We start from the raw sequence: 18,593 nt of genomic DNA on the forward strand, positions 1-18,593 counted from the left end.
GCTGTGGTCAGGTTTTGATCTGACCATCTGAAGTTAACCCGCTCTGTAGCAGGTTAGCCCTGCATCATAAGTTACCATGGCGATGTAACCCTGAAAACCCAGAGTTAAACATGAAGTTACCTCACAAACCACAAGTCCTGCTTCGTAGTACAGGCCTCTGGTTACCAAATGAATTTTTTTAAAAACAACTAACTTCAGAACATCTTGAATCATGAAGACGATGTGTCATTATTCTGTAATTGCCATTTATTGCCACCGTGGCCACTGAGAAAGTTACACACTGTAAGTTTGCTTTCAATCTTAACTATACATGATTTTTCTTTCTTCTTCTTTCCTTGAATTTAATTCAGCTTGAATTTAAAATGTGCCCTTTGCCTTAAAATATCGCTCTCGTTTGACAGTTTGTTGATAATCACAGCAGGCTCATGTGCATCTCTGCTTTTTCCCCAGCTATGAATGTGACTGTGAGGGGACAGGCTTCGTAGGCGACCACTGTGAAGATGATATTCCTGAATGTGCTTCTGACCCCTGTCAGCATGGGGCTACGTGCTTGGAGGGAGTCAACCAGTACACGTGTGTTTGCTGGCCAGGTACGCTGTGGTTCAACACTAAACCTGATACAAAGCAACTCTTAAACACTGCAGCAGTCACACATAAACCCACCTACCATCATAAAATGTTGAAGACAGATTTCAATGAATTCCTGGAGAGTCATTAGATGAGAGTCACCCTGGCTCAAGGATTCTGCTTGATCACTGAAGTGAAATGCGTGTTCAGATGTTTAAAGAATACAACCTGCAAGAAGACCTTGTATTTGTGGCGAGAGATAGATGATAAGGGGGGTGGTAGCGGATAGCGGATGGTGTAGGTCACTACAACACCTAACTAAGAGCAACCTAAGAAGACAGACAACGGCACCTTGGGAAGTTCACCCAAGGAAATAGTTATGACCAACTGTACCAACTCCAAGGCACCCAGGTTTGGCTTACAACGGGCAGAGACGCGGTCCCAAAGCAATAATCAACATATACTTTATTTCAAAATTGCATTAGAACACTATAAAACATCATTCATACACAGGGGACGTGAGGGAAAAGGGGGCCTTATCAGGGCTGAGGCTTACCGGGGGACCAGCTCGAGAACGGGGGTGAGGGATCCCAAATAATATACAATAAAAAATATCACCCCAGCCACACGTGACAGCCACACACCCACGCGCACATAGTGAAAGGAACCCAGGACCAGGGGAGGCACAGCACACAGGAAGGAGGGGGATACCACCACCCAGCACCACGACCGCCACCACCTTCGGCTCTCAGCCACTGAAAAGGGGACAAGGAAATAAAATTAGGAGGGTCACTCCCAACACAGGAAAATAAATAACCAATACTAAAAAACAAAACAAAAAAACCCCCAATAAACCAATGCTTAAAAATTAACCAACACAACTAAGAATATCAATAACTAAACATAACGTAGAATTGTTGTCACAGTCAAAAGAAACAAAGTCATGGAACCAAAAAAAAAAAAAAAAAAAAGAATGCCGGGGCTAATTGAATAACAGAATATCAAAAAAATTAAACAAGAAAAGAAAAGAAAAAATAAATAAATAAATAAAATAATAAATAAACCAGCACATAACCTGGTTAAACAGAATATTTAATAAATCAAATAACCTAATCGAATAGAAACAAAAGCTTTAAAGAAAACAAAATAATCAAAAGAACAACCCAAAACTAAATGCAACTAAATGCAACAAGGGAAATTGGGGTATTAAATAAAGTGCAAGGTAAAGCAGCAGTATTTCTTGCTCCATACTGGACAGAGCAACCAGAAAATAGTCGTCTGTATTTAACAAGAAAAAAGAAACAAAATTAACCAAGCTCTATGTACATGGCGCATGCCGGTTACATGCATCAAACGCACTGAGGTGTACATACCAATCAGGCTACGTGTGATCACCTGAGGAAGAGAAACAGCAAGCGCGTGTCCACTCGGCAGCAGTGGAGGCCAGCAGCAACCTGCGACTAACTTGAACCCACGAGCCGCGCACGTCGGTGGAGGGCCTGCAGTTCGGCGTCTGCACCAGTGACGACAGGGCAGAAGGAAGCGGGCGACCAGGAAGTGGGCCTCGGAGCCAGGAGCAAGAGAGGGTCAAGATGGCCACATCAAACTCCACAAAAGAGTTCGTCTGAGCCTTGAGTATAGAGGACAAGTGGGGGGCCACAGAACAAGGCTCTGCCCCATCCGTCATTTACGCCAGAGCTAAGCAGAAGCAGCAGTGTGGCGCTCTTTAAATCCTCCAGGGGTGTGATGAATTATGAAAAGTGATGCATTGCAGTCCTCCGGTGATTTTTGCTGCCATAATTATGTTGTGTTATGACGTGTGTATGTCCTAAAAGAACCCTGTTCAAATTTCACAGGTGGATTTAAAGACTTAAAGGATGGGTTCAGAGTTTTTTTCAAGTACAATATATCTTAATACAACAGTCATTTATCACATGTGTTTGTGTGCTGGAGGAGATGTTAGTCACTCGTCGTCGTCAAACACCTGCCAATCGAGCTTCAGTGGTCGGAGTTCTCCAAATCAAGTGGCCAAATTCCCAAGTTACATCCTTTTTGCTATGAAATTCCCTCTGTGTGTGTGTCTGCCAACAGATGTGTCTGGGTGGTCACGTGTAGACAGAACCAGCTTACTGATGATAGTTACTGAAAATGGGAATTTTCAGCTTGCTTTCCTGAGACACATTTGACAGCTGAAGTAGTTTTGCAGTCTATGAATATTTGATACCTACTGACAATTCTGTCAACAGTACAGACGTTAGCTCTAGCTAGTCAACGATACTGTGTGTGAGTGTGTGTGTGTGTGGCATGCGTTGGTGTATCTGTGTGAAGTCAGCAATGTATCACAGCCTCTGCAGACAGAAGGAGTGATTGCAGTGACTGATAACTCTTTTAGCATACTTACTGCCATGTGAGTGTTGTATTAAGACAGACTCACAATAAAACACTATCTTTTTATTTGTGTGTGTGTGTGTGTGTCCAGGTTACGTGGGTGACAACTGCCAGGTGGATATAAACGAGTGTGATCAGCATCCCTGTGAGAATGGTGGCGAGTGTTTCCAGCGATCAGATTCCAAGAACTACGGGACACTGCCTGAACTCAGCACGGCCAATTTCACATATGAAGGGGCAGCAGGCTTCATCTGCCACTGTCTGCCAGGGTTCACCGGTAAGCCACTTCACAGCAGAGGCCCTTCAGTGTCTTGGTATGTTGCTTCATCAACTTACCACAGAGTGATGAGGACATAGATGTGAATCTGATCAGTTTCTTGCTCTTGCAGGAGACAACTGCTCAGTCAACGTGGACGAGTGTGAGTCTGCTCCGTGTCAGAATGAAGGACGTTGCCAGGATCTGGTCAACTCTTATCAATGTGTGTGTCCTGACGGCTTCACAGGTAGGAATGACCTCTTATCTGCTCTGCCACTCTTATCTCCAAACAAAACACCTCTGCTGAGCCGCTCTTCCTCCACTGCCAGCCCACAGGAAAAAAAAAAAAAAAAAAACTAAATGAAGTTGATTTGCTCTCACTTGGTTCTCACTCCCATTGTGTAGTGGAAAGTGGACCATGGTATATTGATGAGACATTGTGCCTCAAATACTGAGGCACAATGTCATGTAAGAAACAGCAACAAAGTCTAGACCAGGGATGTCCAAACTGTTCCACAAAGGGCCGTGTGGCTGCAGGTTTTTGTTCCAACCAAGCAGCAGCACACCAGACTTGACAAATTTAATCAACTGATCTCAGTCCTCAGACAGTTGATTGGTCAAACTGTGTGCTCTTCAGCCGCCACATGGCCCTTTGTGGATCAGTTTGGACACCCCTGGTCTAGAAAGTATGTATTCACTGTTAACTCTGAGTTTGTTCAAGAGTTAGTCTGATTTTCTTATTGATTTGCTGGTACAGCACTGACCGGGTAACATGGCAACAGCTGGCTATAAACTGATTGATGGGATTGTTGTTTAGAATGTAAGATACATGAAGGCTTTACCTTTGCTTTATCATGTTAAATCTGGTACAAGTTAAATCTTTTGCACATACACAGAAAAAACCCTACAGAAATAATAATAATAAATGCTATATTAATATTTGGACTCAACCGTTAGCTTTTGTTGTGTTTGGTGTTATATTTTCCTTTCTGCAAAAAGATCTTCCCTCTGTGGGATGATGAAGATCTGAGCTGAACTGAACTGAGTGTCCTCAGTGTAGACAGATAACCTTCACCCCACGTCTCAGAATCTCCTTGGCCAAACAATAAAGGGTTAATCTTCCTCCTGTTGATCGTTCCTCACGGCCAGCCACGGTATTAATTCCTCATTAAAAGAGATTTATTTGTGCATCACCCAAAACAGGAAGAACTCTTCCAAAGGCTGACCTTGAAATGCAAGATCTGGAACTCAACCAAAAGCCAACAAAACTAGAGGAGAATTTGCTAATGGTATTATGGCCACGCTTTGTTTAGGCCACAGCAGAGCATAGGATGAGAGGGGATGAGAGGGCATATGGTATGGAAGAGCATAGCAGAAAACAACAAAGCCAATAAAAGGTGCCATATGTCAGGCGTCCATCTTGGGCATTAAACGGGGGGTCTCTTAGGAAATTTTTGTCAAGGGGAGGGGAGATTACAGCAAAGCTGCTTAGGAGACTAATTAAAGCCCTATGAACAAAGACAATACAAAACACTGTGAGCAACACAAGGTCCTTTTTTCCAAATGATCTGCATTTCATTCCTCTGGTATTGTACACTATAAACACATCACTGTCAGCAACAGCGAGCAAAAACAGAGGAAATCTCCATATGGCTGAAAAATAGGATCCTATTTACTTTGTCAGACACTTGTGCAACAGGTTGACTGCCCTCATGTATGAGGTGGTCGACACTGGTAATCCACTGGAGATGAAGCCCTCCTGTGCCCTTTTCATTGCACTCGGAGCTAGAAAGTGATTGAGCTGCAGGACATTTTGCATTAAAAATGTCAGGGTCAGGGTGACAGTTATATATCATCTACAGATCTATAAGCAAACAACATATTCCTCACCTTAGCTTCCTGAGGTTTGCTAATCTCATCATCAGCAATAGGTGCGTGCATTCAAAGCTCATTGTAGTAGCTGATTTAGTCAATTACAGATCACGTGATGAAAATATTTGCATTATTCATATACTGTATGTCCTTATTTTTTGTTTCTTAACCCTTTTTTTTCTCTGTAATTGCTGATGCATTTGCTCGGCATTATATTTGAAAAATATTCTCTCAAAACTCAAGTGACAAAATCTAGAAACAACACTGATGCCACCAGATACTGTGAGGGAATATTGTATAAAGTATTGTCTTTATGGAAGAAGGATGTCTGAGATGAATCTCTCATTATGCGAATAATATGAGCATGTAACAAAACAGATTTTTGATGATAATGTTGGATTTCATAAAAATGTAAACAATACTTAAAGTCAGAAATCTGATGGCAAGGTCAAAATGAAAAAGCAGGAATTCCATTAGACTTTAATGTCACAATATCCTAAAATAGCCCTTTATGATTAAATCTGAATTTTAGTGACTTTAGTAACTGAGAAGTCTGTGAAAAAGTTAGGATTGCGAGGTTAAAATCATGATTCTGAGAACATTTGAAGTCAGAATTTAAACACTGACTATTTTGATTCAAATTCAAACATAGAATCTTTGACTCAGTGAACCAAGGTCAACTAAGGTTGTCAGAAGTCAGAATTCTGTCTCCCCCCCCTCATTATTTCAAGAGTAATTTTAAAACTCAAATTTCAGACTATGATCGTCTTTCTTTGTCTCTACTAGTAACACTTTATCTAGTAGAGACAAAGCATTTAATCCAGGACAGTAGTCCTGGATTTCATTAAATTGTCTTACAATCAGTTCAGTCTTGCTATAGGCAATAAATCAAATGTGCTGTAATCAAACACAGTGCTGGATGAGACTGTCTTGCAGATATTCAAACATTAATCAAAGATCAATATTGACTCCATGTATCAGGCCAGCCGTGCTTAGGCCCGGCCCACCTGCAGCACCTCCTCTTTCCAGCAGCTCCTGCCGCTAGTGGGCATCCACAGGCCAGCACATGGAGCACAGAGGGGACTGCAGCACTGCATTCCTCTTGTCAAACGCTGACAGGAGCCAGCTGGAGGCTGGAAGCTTACCACTCTGCTTGGGCTGGGCTGCAGACAGGAGAGGAGAAGTGGGTGGGGGGGGTATGGGGGAGGGAGGGATTCAAGGAGGGATGGAGGAGGGAGAAAGAGAGGGAGGAAAAGAAAAACTGGGTAGGGCTGTCTTTTAATCACTCCTGCCTGTCTGCCTGGTACAGAGTGGAGGAGTGACAGCACTCAGCTTAGAAGCACTGCTTTGTAAGAGGAGAGAGAGAGAGAGAGAGAGAGAGAGAGAGAGAGAGAGGACCGGATTGTGTCATTTCTGCCATCCAGCAGTGTGAAGAGTGTGTTGGCTGTTGAGTCAGTGGATTATGTGTGAAAGGAGGTTGATGTTGCTGCTGCTGCTGCTGTGCTGCTGCTGCTGCGGGCCCTGGTGGCTGACAGGTACAGTATGGTACAGCACTTTTTTTTTTTATACTACATTAACAAAGAAGAAAGTTGCGTGCTTGTGCATTTAGGGTGGAGTCTTGGCACAGAGAGGACGAACAGCTTTAGGGCTGCTTGGGTGTGGAGTATTTTAAAGGACTATGTTAATGCAAGTTGACTGCTGCTGCCAGGGCTTAATGTTGAATGCGGTTTGATGAGGCGGCTCTGACCACAGAAACCACGCAAGACAGACTGTGTTTCTGTGTGGCAAGCTGACAACCATGTGTCATTTTTTTTCTTTTTTTTTTCTTTATCTAGCTGATACAGTCAGTTTGACATGTACGGGTTTAATTGTATTAAGGAAGATTGCAAATCCAATTCACCTCTAATTGTTCAAATTAAAGGCTATTTCCTCCAGTCATTTCCTCATTTGTAAATGACACTGATGGAAGGTTCATGTCTTGCCTCAACCAAATCCATTTGTCTGTACGTGTGCACGCCTGGCTCTGTATCGAATTAAGTGATTTACTTTGGTTTGACTTTCCAGGCTCCCGGTGCCGTCTCCTTGTTGTTTGATTGATTTGCTAGATTTATGTGACTAAATAATTATATTAAATATGACTTCCTAACCGATGTGAAGGGTGTGTTGTGGCTGATAGGGAAAAGGAAAAGGTGAACTACTGTTGTTGAAATACACTGTAGAGCTAAATGTGAGCGTCTCCCCATGCAGGTGTACACTGTGAGGTGGACATCAACGAGTGTGACAGCTATCCCTGTCAGAATGGCGCCACGTGCGAAGATGCTGCCAACTCCTATAGGTGTCACTGTCCAGTGCCAGAGCCTGGCCAGGAGCCATGGGGTGGGCGAGACTGTGACGTCCGCCTGGTCGGCTGCCAACAGCACCGGTGTCAACATGAAGCAGACTGCGTCCCCATGCTGACTGGTGATGGAGAGCACAGCTACACCTGCCTGTGTCCACCTGGCTGGACCGGAGAGCGCTGCAACACCTCAACCACCTTTTCCTTTAACTCCGAGGGCTACATCCGCATGCAGCTTCCTATTTACAAAAACAGGACTAGGCGAGAGAGTGATGCCCATAACCACGGGCTCCACATGCAGCTCCGATTCAAGAGCACCCTGTCTGACATGATGCTGTACTACCGGGGAACCATGGAGCGCTTTGTCACCTTGGAGCTTGTCGGTGGCTACCTCCAGGCCAGGGTGGATTCAGGGAAGGTGCTGCAGGTCATTTACCCTCACCTGGTTAATGATGGAGAATGGCACCAGGTGACTGTGACCATGGATGAGTGGCTGGTTCTGACTGTAAAAGGACTTGGCTGTAAAGAAGGCTGCCAGGTGAAGAATGAGGTTCACAACCATCTGATTTTCCTCCAGGCCAGCTCCTTTCAACAGCTGTATGTAGGAGGGGCGCCGAAGGAATATTTAAACAATACATCCAGCGGTAAAGGGTTCATTGGCTGTATGGAAGACCTTCATGTTGACCATAAGCTGCTTCTGCCTCAGGACCTCATGAGAGAAGAAAACCAGGGCTTGATCCAGGGATGCATCAAAGAGGAGTGGTGTCAGGAGGACCCGTGCATGCAACGCGGACAGTGTGTGGACATGTGGGTTCGTGCCAGTTGTCAGTGTCACCGGCCCTACTATGGAGAAAGCTGTGAGAAAGGTGAGAGTACTTACAGTAAACACAACACTGACATAATCACCTTAGAACGCTGTTGAAGCTAATGTGTTATATTTACACATACAGCAGACACAGAGCAATGTTGAGATTAATTTGGATCTGCGCTTCTGTCTACCTGATGAAAAGAAGTTCAATTTTCTATCTTCTTTTGTCTCTGGTTCTCCATCAACTCCTGAGAAAAATATTTGTCTCTTTAGCTGCTAAATACACCACTATATTCTCCAGCTAGTTGCTAGTTCTGTATTTGTCTGCCATTTGGTGCTGTGCAGGTAGTGTACATCAGGGTATATCAGAGCTTTTTCCAGCTCAACACTAATAAAATATTGCTGATTCATGTGTAGCATATACCAGTGAGTTGCGATAAGATACTAACAACTCTGTGCTTCCCACTCCCTCTTTAGAGTACCCATCTTGGACCTTCGGCCATGAGAACACCACCAGCTACTCTGCCTTCAGTATCTCGGAAACCCACGGAGACAAGTTCACCATTTCTTTTTTAATGCGCTCCCTCAAACACAACGGCCTGCTTCTGCAGCTCAGTCGAGAAGAACAGCCCTACCTGACAATCTATCTGAAGGAAGGCACTGTAGCTATTTACAGCCCTCACACCACACTGCTGTCAGAGGCTAAGTTTGTCACTGATGGCAATAATAATTTGGTGACTATTAAGTTGCACTATGGCCATGTGGTCTTCCCTAAAGCGGGTAACCATCGTGCCTTAGGGAATGTGAGTGTAGAGGCAGGGGATGTGGTGTATGTTGGAGGGCTCCCTGTAGGCAAGAGCATGAGCGCCTGGGGTGGGAACTTCAAGGGCTGCCTGCAGGACATTCGACTGGACCACAAGCATCTGACCAATGAGGATCATCCAGAGCAGGTGGAGGTTTACCAGGCAAGCACAGAGGAGAACGTGCTGCCAGGATGCCAAAGTGACGACACATGCAAGGTAAAAGCGAAATATATAGTCTGCTGTATGATCATCTCTTTAACCACAGAATAGACAATGAAATGCATTCCTAACTCTTTGGTGGATTTTGTAGTGTTAGTGAGTTCCATTTTTACCACAAGTAGGAAGTAGGAAATACTGTACAGTAAGGTCTGGTGCCCCTCCATTTTTTTGCCATGTTGTCATTTGATCAACTTTCCCCAGTTAGAGCTACGTATCTCCAGCCTCAGCTGAACTCTCTTGATCTTTGAAATAACATAAAATGGTCAGCAATTTAATGTACAACTACTGGACTTTAACATGCTGTTAGTGCAAAAGCACGGCTCAGGCTAATAGGAATTTGATCCTTAGTTTTCCTGTTATAAACTGATTATAGCTGTTGGTGGCGCTAAATGTAAATGTAGGGGATTACCGTTAGAATTCATCCCCTGGGGTCCACGCCAAACTTCATAACAATCCATCAAACAGCTTTTGAGAAATTTAAGTCTTGTTCTGAAGAAGTGGACTGACACACAAACCAAGCAATATTACTATCGCCAGAGCCACTGTGGCATGGCTACGTTATGTTATGCAGACATAACATCCACTCTCTCAGAAACTGACAAAACTGTCTGGCTAATACTCAGTCTTAACTCAAAGCCCCATGTTTAGCCAGTGTGTGGCTCTAACACTGAACTCAGGCTAATTGTGTTAGCATTTGCAGTGCTGTCTGATAGCTGGACTGGACTGTATTGCCTCAAGCCTATTAAAATTGATCTGGTTTTGAATCCCTTTGATCTGCAAGTTACCACTCAGTCCTCTCTGAAGCTTTTACCCCTGCGGTCGCATCAGGTGACAGATTTTACAAGCGACCATGTAATCCATCCATCTGTGTTTGTCTGTGCACAGGATGAGCCCTGTTTCAATGGGGGACAGTGTCAGGTCACCTGGAATGACTTCAAGTGTGACTGCTCCAGTAACTACTCAGGCCGGCTGTGTGAGACACGTCTGTGGTGCGTCGACAGCCCTTGTTTTGATGGAGTGCGCTGTGTGGACCTACAGGATGGCTATGAGTGTGAGTAATCCTTTGGTACCAAGGCAGGGCAAGTCAGCTCAGGTCAGGTCAAGTTTATTTGTTTAGCTCTTAATTTCTTAATTAGACTAATAGTCTTGAAAGGTTTCTGAAAGGCCAAATAACATTAAATGGTACAGACAACCTGTCAACCGTAGACCCTCACTTACATCAAAGGAAAGACTTCTTAGTACAAGAGACGTACCAAACTCCATGACCTCGAGAGTCCTGGAAGGAGAGCTGAGAAGAAAGACTGTAGGAAGATAGAGTCAATGCTGAGAAGCTACAACCGTGAATTGGATTTGAGCAGTTGTTTGAGTTTGATTTGATGGATTTTAAATTCTTGGAAAGTGTGAGAGAGAAATCAACTGTACAACACCAAGGCAGTAGTTCAGGAAGACATTTTTTTCAAGGCAGCAGCTCTGTGTGTGGCTCTCCAATCAATGCACTGATCATGTAACATCCAGTCTACCTGTCACTCATTAATGTAGCTACATTTGAACAGGCATGTAACACTCAATGGTTAGTTTCAACTTTCTAAAACTGCTCACATGATCTTCTCCTCCCACAGGTTTAACTGAAGCCATTTTTCAGGACAACTCTCTCCAATACGTTGCTAACAGCTCTCTACTGAGCCCAGTAACCAACATCTCCATGGACATACGGACGCGAGACGAGAATGGAGTCTTGTTGCGGGCCGAAAGCAGAGCCGAAGTCTTCTGCCTGGGTCTGCTCAACTCCTCCCTGCTGGTCAAGCTGAACAGCGGTGCGAGTACACAGCTACTGGCCTTCACAAGTGACAGGACCATCGCAGACGGAGTGTGGCACCACGTCCAGCTGACTATGGTCGACCCCACAGAGTCAGTGTCCCGCTGGCGCCTTACAGTGGATGGACAGAGAGTGGGTAGCAGCTTAGGTGTTGGGGGCAACCTCAACTTCCTCAATGAGACTAAAATCTGGCTGGCTGAGAAATACACTGGATGTTTAGGGGAGGTGAGAGTGGGTGGAGTCTACCTGCCACTCATTAATGTACCAGATGCCCCCCAGGTGAGCCGGTTCTCCAGACTGGGTGGGCACGAGCCAATCATAGGATGCCAAGGTGCACCAATTTGTGATTCCCAGCCCTGCCTCAACCAGGGTGTGTGTCAGGACCAGTTTTATGAGTTTAACTGCAGCTGCAGCTCAGGATGGGAGGGAAAGCTGTGTGACATAGAGATAAACGAGTGTTCTTCAGCTCCCTGTGTCTACGGTACGTGTAAAGACCTCCTGGCAGACTATCAGTGTGACTGTGAGCCTGGATACACAGGGAGGAGCTGTCAGGAGGAGCTGGATAACTGTCTGGAGTTCAGCTGTGTGAATGGAGGGACTTGCATGGAAACGGTGGGAACGCACACATGTTCGTGTCCTCCAGGCTACATCGGCAAGCGCTGCCAGTAAGTACAGACCTGTCCACCTCTCTGCAGCACCTGGGTTGGGTTTGGCAAAAAGCTGATTTTCTAGTATTTTCCATTGAATTTTCTAATGAATCATCTTTTTCTTTCATGAGTGAACGTTACATCGTTTTCTTCTAGTTAATTCATTTGCAAGATTTATTCTCCAGCCACAGAAGAAGAGTTCAAACAAAACTACAATTTACAACTGGTAGCATGCTTTTGTTAGGCTGCTAACAACACTAGCTCCTGAAATATCTGCATAAAACTCGTAAAACTACTGAGCTTCAGAATGTAATAAATTCTGCCTCATAAAGGTTATAGTGTTCCGTTTGTGCTGAAACTATTTTAGAGAGGTGCTGATTCAACTGTGTAATCATTTTGGAGGCTGTAGTTGTGCTGTTGAGCAGTACTGCATTATACAGAGAGGTTTATTATTCAGCCTACTCTCATAGATATAAATGGGGTACAATACAATTCAACAGCATCAGAGACTACGTCTGTCGAAATGATCATGAAGGAGGATTTGTTGCAGGATTGTTGTGTCAGACTGCATTAGCTAGGTGTTCCTAATAAACTGACAACTGAGTAACAGAGAGTATGTTTGTGTGTCCAATAGGTGGCGTTACCCTCCAGTGGCATGCGATGCAAAAACAGAGTGTCTAAATGGAGGGGTTTGTATCGGAGGAGACGCTGGAGGAAACTGCACCTGTAAGCCTGGATACACTGGTGCCAGGTGAGAGCAGCACACTGCACACTCTTAACCGCACACCTGCGGCTGAGGAGAAAGTGTGTCTGAACCACATCCAAGTGTAAAGGTCAGGAGAGAGAGTGTGTGTGTGTGTGTGTGTGAGCTGCTGCTCTTGTCAGTCAGCGTTGTGTTAAAACCCTGCTGATGTGTTTCAGGTGCGAGACAGAAATAGACGAGTGTGAGTCCAGCCCTTGTCTCAACGGTGCCACCTGTCTGGACAGACTCAACCACTTCCAGTGTGTGTGTGTGCCGGGCTTCAGCGGCACACAGTGTGAGAGAAACGTAAGTGACAGACAGATCTTTTCACTGACACTGGCTCTGAGTTAATTCACTTTCACAGCCCATGTGCTCTATTAGAACCCGAGCCTGAGAAAGGGGTTTAAATCTCACGGCTTAGACTCAGGTTCCGTGAAGCTGCCACAGAAGTCATGATGCAGATCTAATCAACAGCACAGACATACATGAAAAAAAAAAAGTGGTTTAAAACACAAGGGACAACATTAATATATGTTATTTTTACCTTAATTTACTGAGACAAAGATAAAACAAATAAACTTACAGTGTCCATGGTATACAAGCAAAAAATATTTCTTACATTCAGTATGATTTATGTGAAAAATCTAAACAATCACAGACAAGATATAATGAAGAAAATGAAACTGAAATGCTTTGAATTTACAGCTGGCTGTATGTCCTTGAGGTGTAGTGTGCTGAGCTGAATAAAGTTGGTATTTACTTTATATTTATATACTTTATATTGGCTCTTTTTTTCCCCTTCTTAAATACTAAGACTATATTTTATAAATGTCCAGGAAACAACTGAATACCACTTTCTGAGAAGGGACCCTTTATAACAGGTTAACAAGTTGTAACTAATGGCTTTGTTAATGTTAGTAAACATTGTTTAAAGATTCCTAGATCACTTATAAAACATTAGAAAGAATAATGCAACTAAAAGCTAGAAAATGTTTGTGGATTTTATATTTTATATATGTAATTAAAATCAAAATATTAACAACTTTGATTGATTGTTTTCTTGCAGAGAGAGGAGCATAAGGAGGGAGTTCCCTGGCTCGCAGTGACCATCCCTCTGACCACCCTGTGCGTGCTGCTGGCCATCCTGGTGGTGTTTTTCCTCATCATGACGGCCCGGAAGAAGCGTCAGTCGGAGGGCACGTACAGCCCCAGCTCACAGGAGGTAGCTGGCGCCAGGCTGGAGATGGGCAGCGTCCTCAAAGTGCCCCCAGAGGAGAGGCTGATCTGAGTCCTGCAGCCCCTTCTCACAGCCTCACATCCAGGGGATGTATCTATAGGGCCTAGAGAACATATGCTCTGCAGTGTCGCACTGCTGGGCTCTCCTGCCCCACAGTGAAATAATGGAGGGTAAGTCAATGACTGATCCTCCGCCTGGGAAAACTACTGACGTTGAAGCCTCAGAGGTGAACAGGTAAAGACCAGAGCCCTGACAGGGGCAGTCTCCTGACTACTCAAGCTGTCCTATTAGGGTGGAGTGTGGTCAAAGGATGCTCTGATCCTGGACGTCCCTTTGTAAGGTTAAGTGTTGAGGACAATCTTGAGCTCGATTCGTATGGGACCAAAATTCAATGAGGAGCACATGTATTATAGAAAAGCCCCAAACCTGTGGATACTAAGAAACATACTGACACAGCTTGAAAATCACTGAAACTGAATTTCTCTCATTCCCTCCATACAGTCACGTGAGGGCGAGTAATTCATCATTTATGGTTTAGCAAAGCAAAACCGGATTTGAACTCAAAACCGTCCTCTGCAGATTCCACATCTGAGTCTGTTTTAGAGTCAGATGTGGGGAGAGGAATGTGTAGAGAGATGAATACCTTTGAAACCAATTCTGTCAAACTGCATTTTAATTTTCATCTGAATAAAGTACATGATATTATCAGGGGAGCCTTTTCTTCACCAGCATAGTCCTTGTAGTAGCGTTACTTACAGCTACAAAGGTTGTCTGGTTAAGTGTAATATATTTTGCTGAAACTACTTTCAGTTCTGGTTTTATCTTGTCTGAGGTCCCTTGGTAAAGCTAATCCTGTAGCTCCTCTGACATAATGGGTTTTGCCTCCTGATTTTTATCTCCTTCCATCTCAAATCTGCGATTTTAAGTATTTTGTCTGAAGGAATGTACTTTTGATCAAAACATAATTTCATGCTGAATCCGAATTTAGCATGAATACTGTGTCAAGCACTGGTTCCAATTAACAATACTTAGTCTGAGGAAGAGAGCAGTCTTGCGTTGAAGGCAGCACTGTTCCATCAGGTGCCTGCAGGTTTTCATTCATCCAAAGACTCCACCAGCTTCTGTCTCCGAGCAGACGCTCCTTATCTGAGCTGCTGCAGTCTTCGCTGTGAATGAAAACCTAGCAAACAGTCCAGGTGATGGAACAGATCTGTCCAGAACCCTCCTGAGCAAGCAGGACATCGCTCCACATTCTGCAGACATCAAAAACTGTTGAGAATTGTTGTATTATATTGTCATTGTGCACTGTATGGCTCACAGGCTAACTATTTTACCCATGTTTTTGTTACTGTGAAAGTATGTCACGCTATGAGTGTTTTATCCATGTCTTTGTGTTGTGTATAATGTGCTGCAAATGTTCAAGTCACTGGATTTGTGTTTTTGTATTATCTTTAAGGGAAACAGTATTTAACTGTAGTTGTGGTCAAATGTGGTCACATCAGTATTTGTGGATCAGAAATATAAGACAGCATCATTTTACTAACACTGCTTGAATTGTAGCTAATCTAAAGTAATCATTCAACATGAGATAAGATGATTCAAACCCATCTGTGTGTGTGTGTGTGTTAAATACAGAGCTGAAGGCAGATGTAGTTAGCCTTGCTTAGCACAAATAGAAATGTAAAAATGACTATTTGTGTTTATATGGGGATTTTTTTTTTTTTTTTTTTTTTTGGCAGAGCAGCTGGCTGCAGTGACTGTGCACGGTACACAGCGAGGTTGCCAGGTTTGGTACAATCATGCCAGTACAGAGACTGAAACTAAAACCTGTCTTCACAGAAGACAAGTTCCTGGCAACCCCCACGATAGGCCTAAACATTAGTCATACAGATAAAGTGTTTGTGAGTCTCCCTAAAACCACAAGTTGTCATTTTTACATTTCCCTTACAGCCCTGTACTTAAACACGCACACAAGACTGATATCCATGTCCTCAACCAAGTGTTGGAAAACAAATGTTTCACAAATACTTATCAGACTAAGGGCTGATACTTAAACTGAGAATCAGCCCTTAAAGTCTTATGCAGCTGTGCTCACATCTGTACTCCAGGAAGTCCCACCGCTCACTTGCCTTTCACTCTGTACTCACCAGAGCTGCGAACTTTACTAAACCCAGTTAACCAGGATGCTTTCACAGTGAACTCACAGTGCTGCTGTGATATAAATTCAGACGGACACACTGCACTAGTTTCCTGTTAATGGAAAAAAAGAAAAAAAGAATAGGCACAGCTGAATATGAATGAGTAAAACACTGGTCGATACTGTTGAATGTAGTATAACATGATTTTAAAGGGGTGAAAAGTGGGATTTTTGATCATGATCTGTTGTTTAATCTGACCCAGTGCAACTGATCCAGTGTTGCTCTCATGTGGCACAGATCACGTATGCTGTATGGCCAAAAGCATGTGGACACCACTACCTACATACACCACTACATATTTAAGTGTATTTTCAGGCGCTGCTTATTTTGCTAAGCCTCTTAGTTCTTCTGAGGTGAAATCTCAGCGCTACAACATTTCATTTGTCCTTTTCATTTTTCAGTATGGCAGTGTGCGCAAAGCCAGATACAGAAAGAACTGGTCTTCTCATTTTGTTGTAGAGGAAGTTGAGTGGCCTGCACAGAGTCCTGACCTCTTGTGGCTAAACGAGAGAAAATCCCTGCAGCCAGGCTCAACATTTGGTACAAAGCCTGACACCAGAAGAGTCGGGGCTGTTACAATCGCACGTAATTGTCCATGGTTTTGGAATGAGATATTAAGGAGTTAGATATGGGTGCAATGTTTGTCTGCATACTTCTGGCCATAAAGTTTCTCTTTTATGAACATGTAAAGAGTTTAAAAACTTAAAAAAAAAAAATTATATATTTCATCTTTTTGGGCCACATTTGGGAGACAACACTACAACACTACAACACATCTATGGATTCACTCCCAGACCCAGCTTCGTTTCTGTCTGTTGCTGGAAGACAGTATCCATCAAAGCATGTAGTGTAAATGTACCCTTGTAAAAAACTGGCTTCTTTATCATTCACTGATAATTGTCAAATAGTGCATGTGAACTTTATTGACATTGGTGGCAGAGAGAACCAGGCCTTCATTTGGGACAAGTTTATATTAGCAATAGGCTAATTCCCCCTGCATAACGTCCATTTCCACAGCACTAACTCCATCAGTCATATCAGGCGTTCCACTTTGCCTTTTTCTCTGAAAGCTGTTCAGCTTCCGTGAATGAAACTCAACACATTCTCCATAATTTCAAAATAAAAGTAGCCTTCTTTTACAAGATGGCATCTCAACATCAATTAGGAGGACAACAAATAAACAACTGGAATTAGTATGAGTATGAAAATCCAGATTCAGTCTGACAAGACTTGTACTGTAGGAATTAGTGCTATAGAAATGAACATTTTACTATAGTTTGCCACATGAGCTGATGTAGTAAGTTACCGGTAATTCTTTTCTTTTTTTTTTTGCCAGGACTGGCCTTTATTTGTTCATTTGTTCAGGGCTCTGTTGGGTTACATAAAGAAATCACTTAATGCTCCTTTAAAATGACTGCAGGGAATGTACAGGTATGTGCATGTGGAGAGAGTAGGTGCCTTCATGTTCTCCTGCGTCCACGAAAAACCCAAGCATCCTGTCACTGTTTGACTGTCAGACAGACTGAAGCCTACTCTGTAGACTGTACTTCAGTCAAAGCAGATGTCTCTGACAGGAAGTGCATCTCTGCTGAAGTATTCAAATGTTGTTCAGCACATTATGGTATTACACCGAACATACAGTGTTATATAACTTATAGAACAGATCATACATGCGGGACAGATACATATCATAGCTATGTACAGAATGATAGTGATTTTACACTGGAGTTGTTTTTACTAAAGCTGTACCATGTACAGCCCACAGTAGATCAGTACATGATGAGTTCTATTCCAAAACATTCCACTGGGTCAATACAGGACTTGTACTGTAATTCACTCACTAACACTCACATTGTAAAACAAAACATCTTAGAATTTGCTACTATTTTGAGCTGTAAATCATTTGGATGTCCATATTTCTAATTTTGGAATATAACTCTTCATTTGTACTGGGACGTCTTGTGAGGATTTTATGATTTGTCTATAAAGTAAGATGTATACTTTCAATCAAAGTGGGTAGTTACACTGTAATTATGTGTATATAGTGGGAGATGGCGCTTTAATTGGTAGATATGAAATGTGTCTTAAGGAAAAATAAAACACAAAGGAGATAAATAACCAGGATGGATGTTTTCACTTTGTAAAAACTCACTGTTTTATAAAATATGTATTGTAGTTTGAGTTTCACGATTTCAAACGGTAAAATAAAAAGAACATGTACGCAATTAAAAGAGGTTAAAACAAAGGGGGTAAAGTAATGTAATAAAACAATAATAAAGTTATTAAATGGATGAAATTTAATTGACACAAATATCTTAAAATGAGTTCAGTCAGGGTTAGTTGCTCAAACATCCCTGACCCTTCAGCTTATTCACACCTCTGATACAGGTAGATAGATTTTACTTGTTTCACTTTGATCATGCAAAACACTATACCCTCATAATGAGGGGGTGCTATATTAAACATAATGTCCAGTATGCAAATAACAAGAATGTGACTGACAAAGATTATATTTGGTTTTAAGTTGATTGAATTGATTGAAAAAGAAGAAATTTTGATTTAAATAAAGATCAAAGATTGTCCACTCTCAAGAAAACCTCCACACAGGGAGGAAGGAGGAAATGAAAAGCGCTGTTTAGGGTTTAGCGGAACATATAACTGAAATATATTGTTTCACCAATGAAAAAAAGAGAAAAAAGAAAGAA

The 18,593-nt window shown here is 42.8% G+C and overlaps 1 protein-coding gene across 1 annotated transcript in view; it reads left to right on the top strand.

Moving 5' to 3' along the window:
* Nucleotides 1-13,741, top strand: part of LOC121185099 (protein crumbs homolog 1-like) — a 55,564-nt gene extending 41,823 nt beyond the window's left edge. Inside the window, exons 4-13 of the mRNA XM_041043085.1 lie at nucleotides 451-590; nucleotides 3,047-3,232; nucleotides 3,345-3,458; nucleotides 7,331-8,284; nucleotides 8,704-9,245; nucleotides 10,134-10,299; nucleotides 10,868-11,729; nucleotides 12,346-12,462; nucleotides 12,633-12,759; nucleotides 13,520-13,741. Of these exons, the coding sequence (XP_040899019.1) occupies nucleotides 451-590; nucleotides 3,047-3,232; nucleotides 3,345-3,458; nucleotides 7,331-8,284; nucleotides 8,704-9,245; nucleotides 10,134-10,299; nucleotides 10,868-11,729; nucleotides 12,346-12,462; nucleotides 12,633-12,759; nucleotides 13,520-13,741 (3,430 nt within the window). The remainder of the gene's footprint in view (nucleotides 1-450; nucleotides 591-3,046; nucleotides 3,233-3,344; nucleotides 3,459-7,330; nucleotides 8,285-8,703; nucleotides 9,246-10,133; nucleotides 10,300-10,867; nucleotides 11,730-12,345; nucleotides 12,463-12,632; nucleotides 12,760-13,519) is intronic.
* Nucleotides 13,742-18,593: the final 4,852 nt, after the last annotated feature.

This window comes from Toxotes jaculatrix, chromosome 7, assembly GCF_017976425.1.
Source record: "Toxotes jaculatrix isolate fToxJac2 chromosome 7, fToxJac2.pri, whole genome shotgun sequence".
NCBI classification, from domain to species: Eukaryota; Metazoa; Chordata; class Actinopteri; family Toxotidae; genus Toxotes; species Toxotes jaculatrix.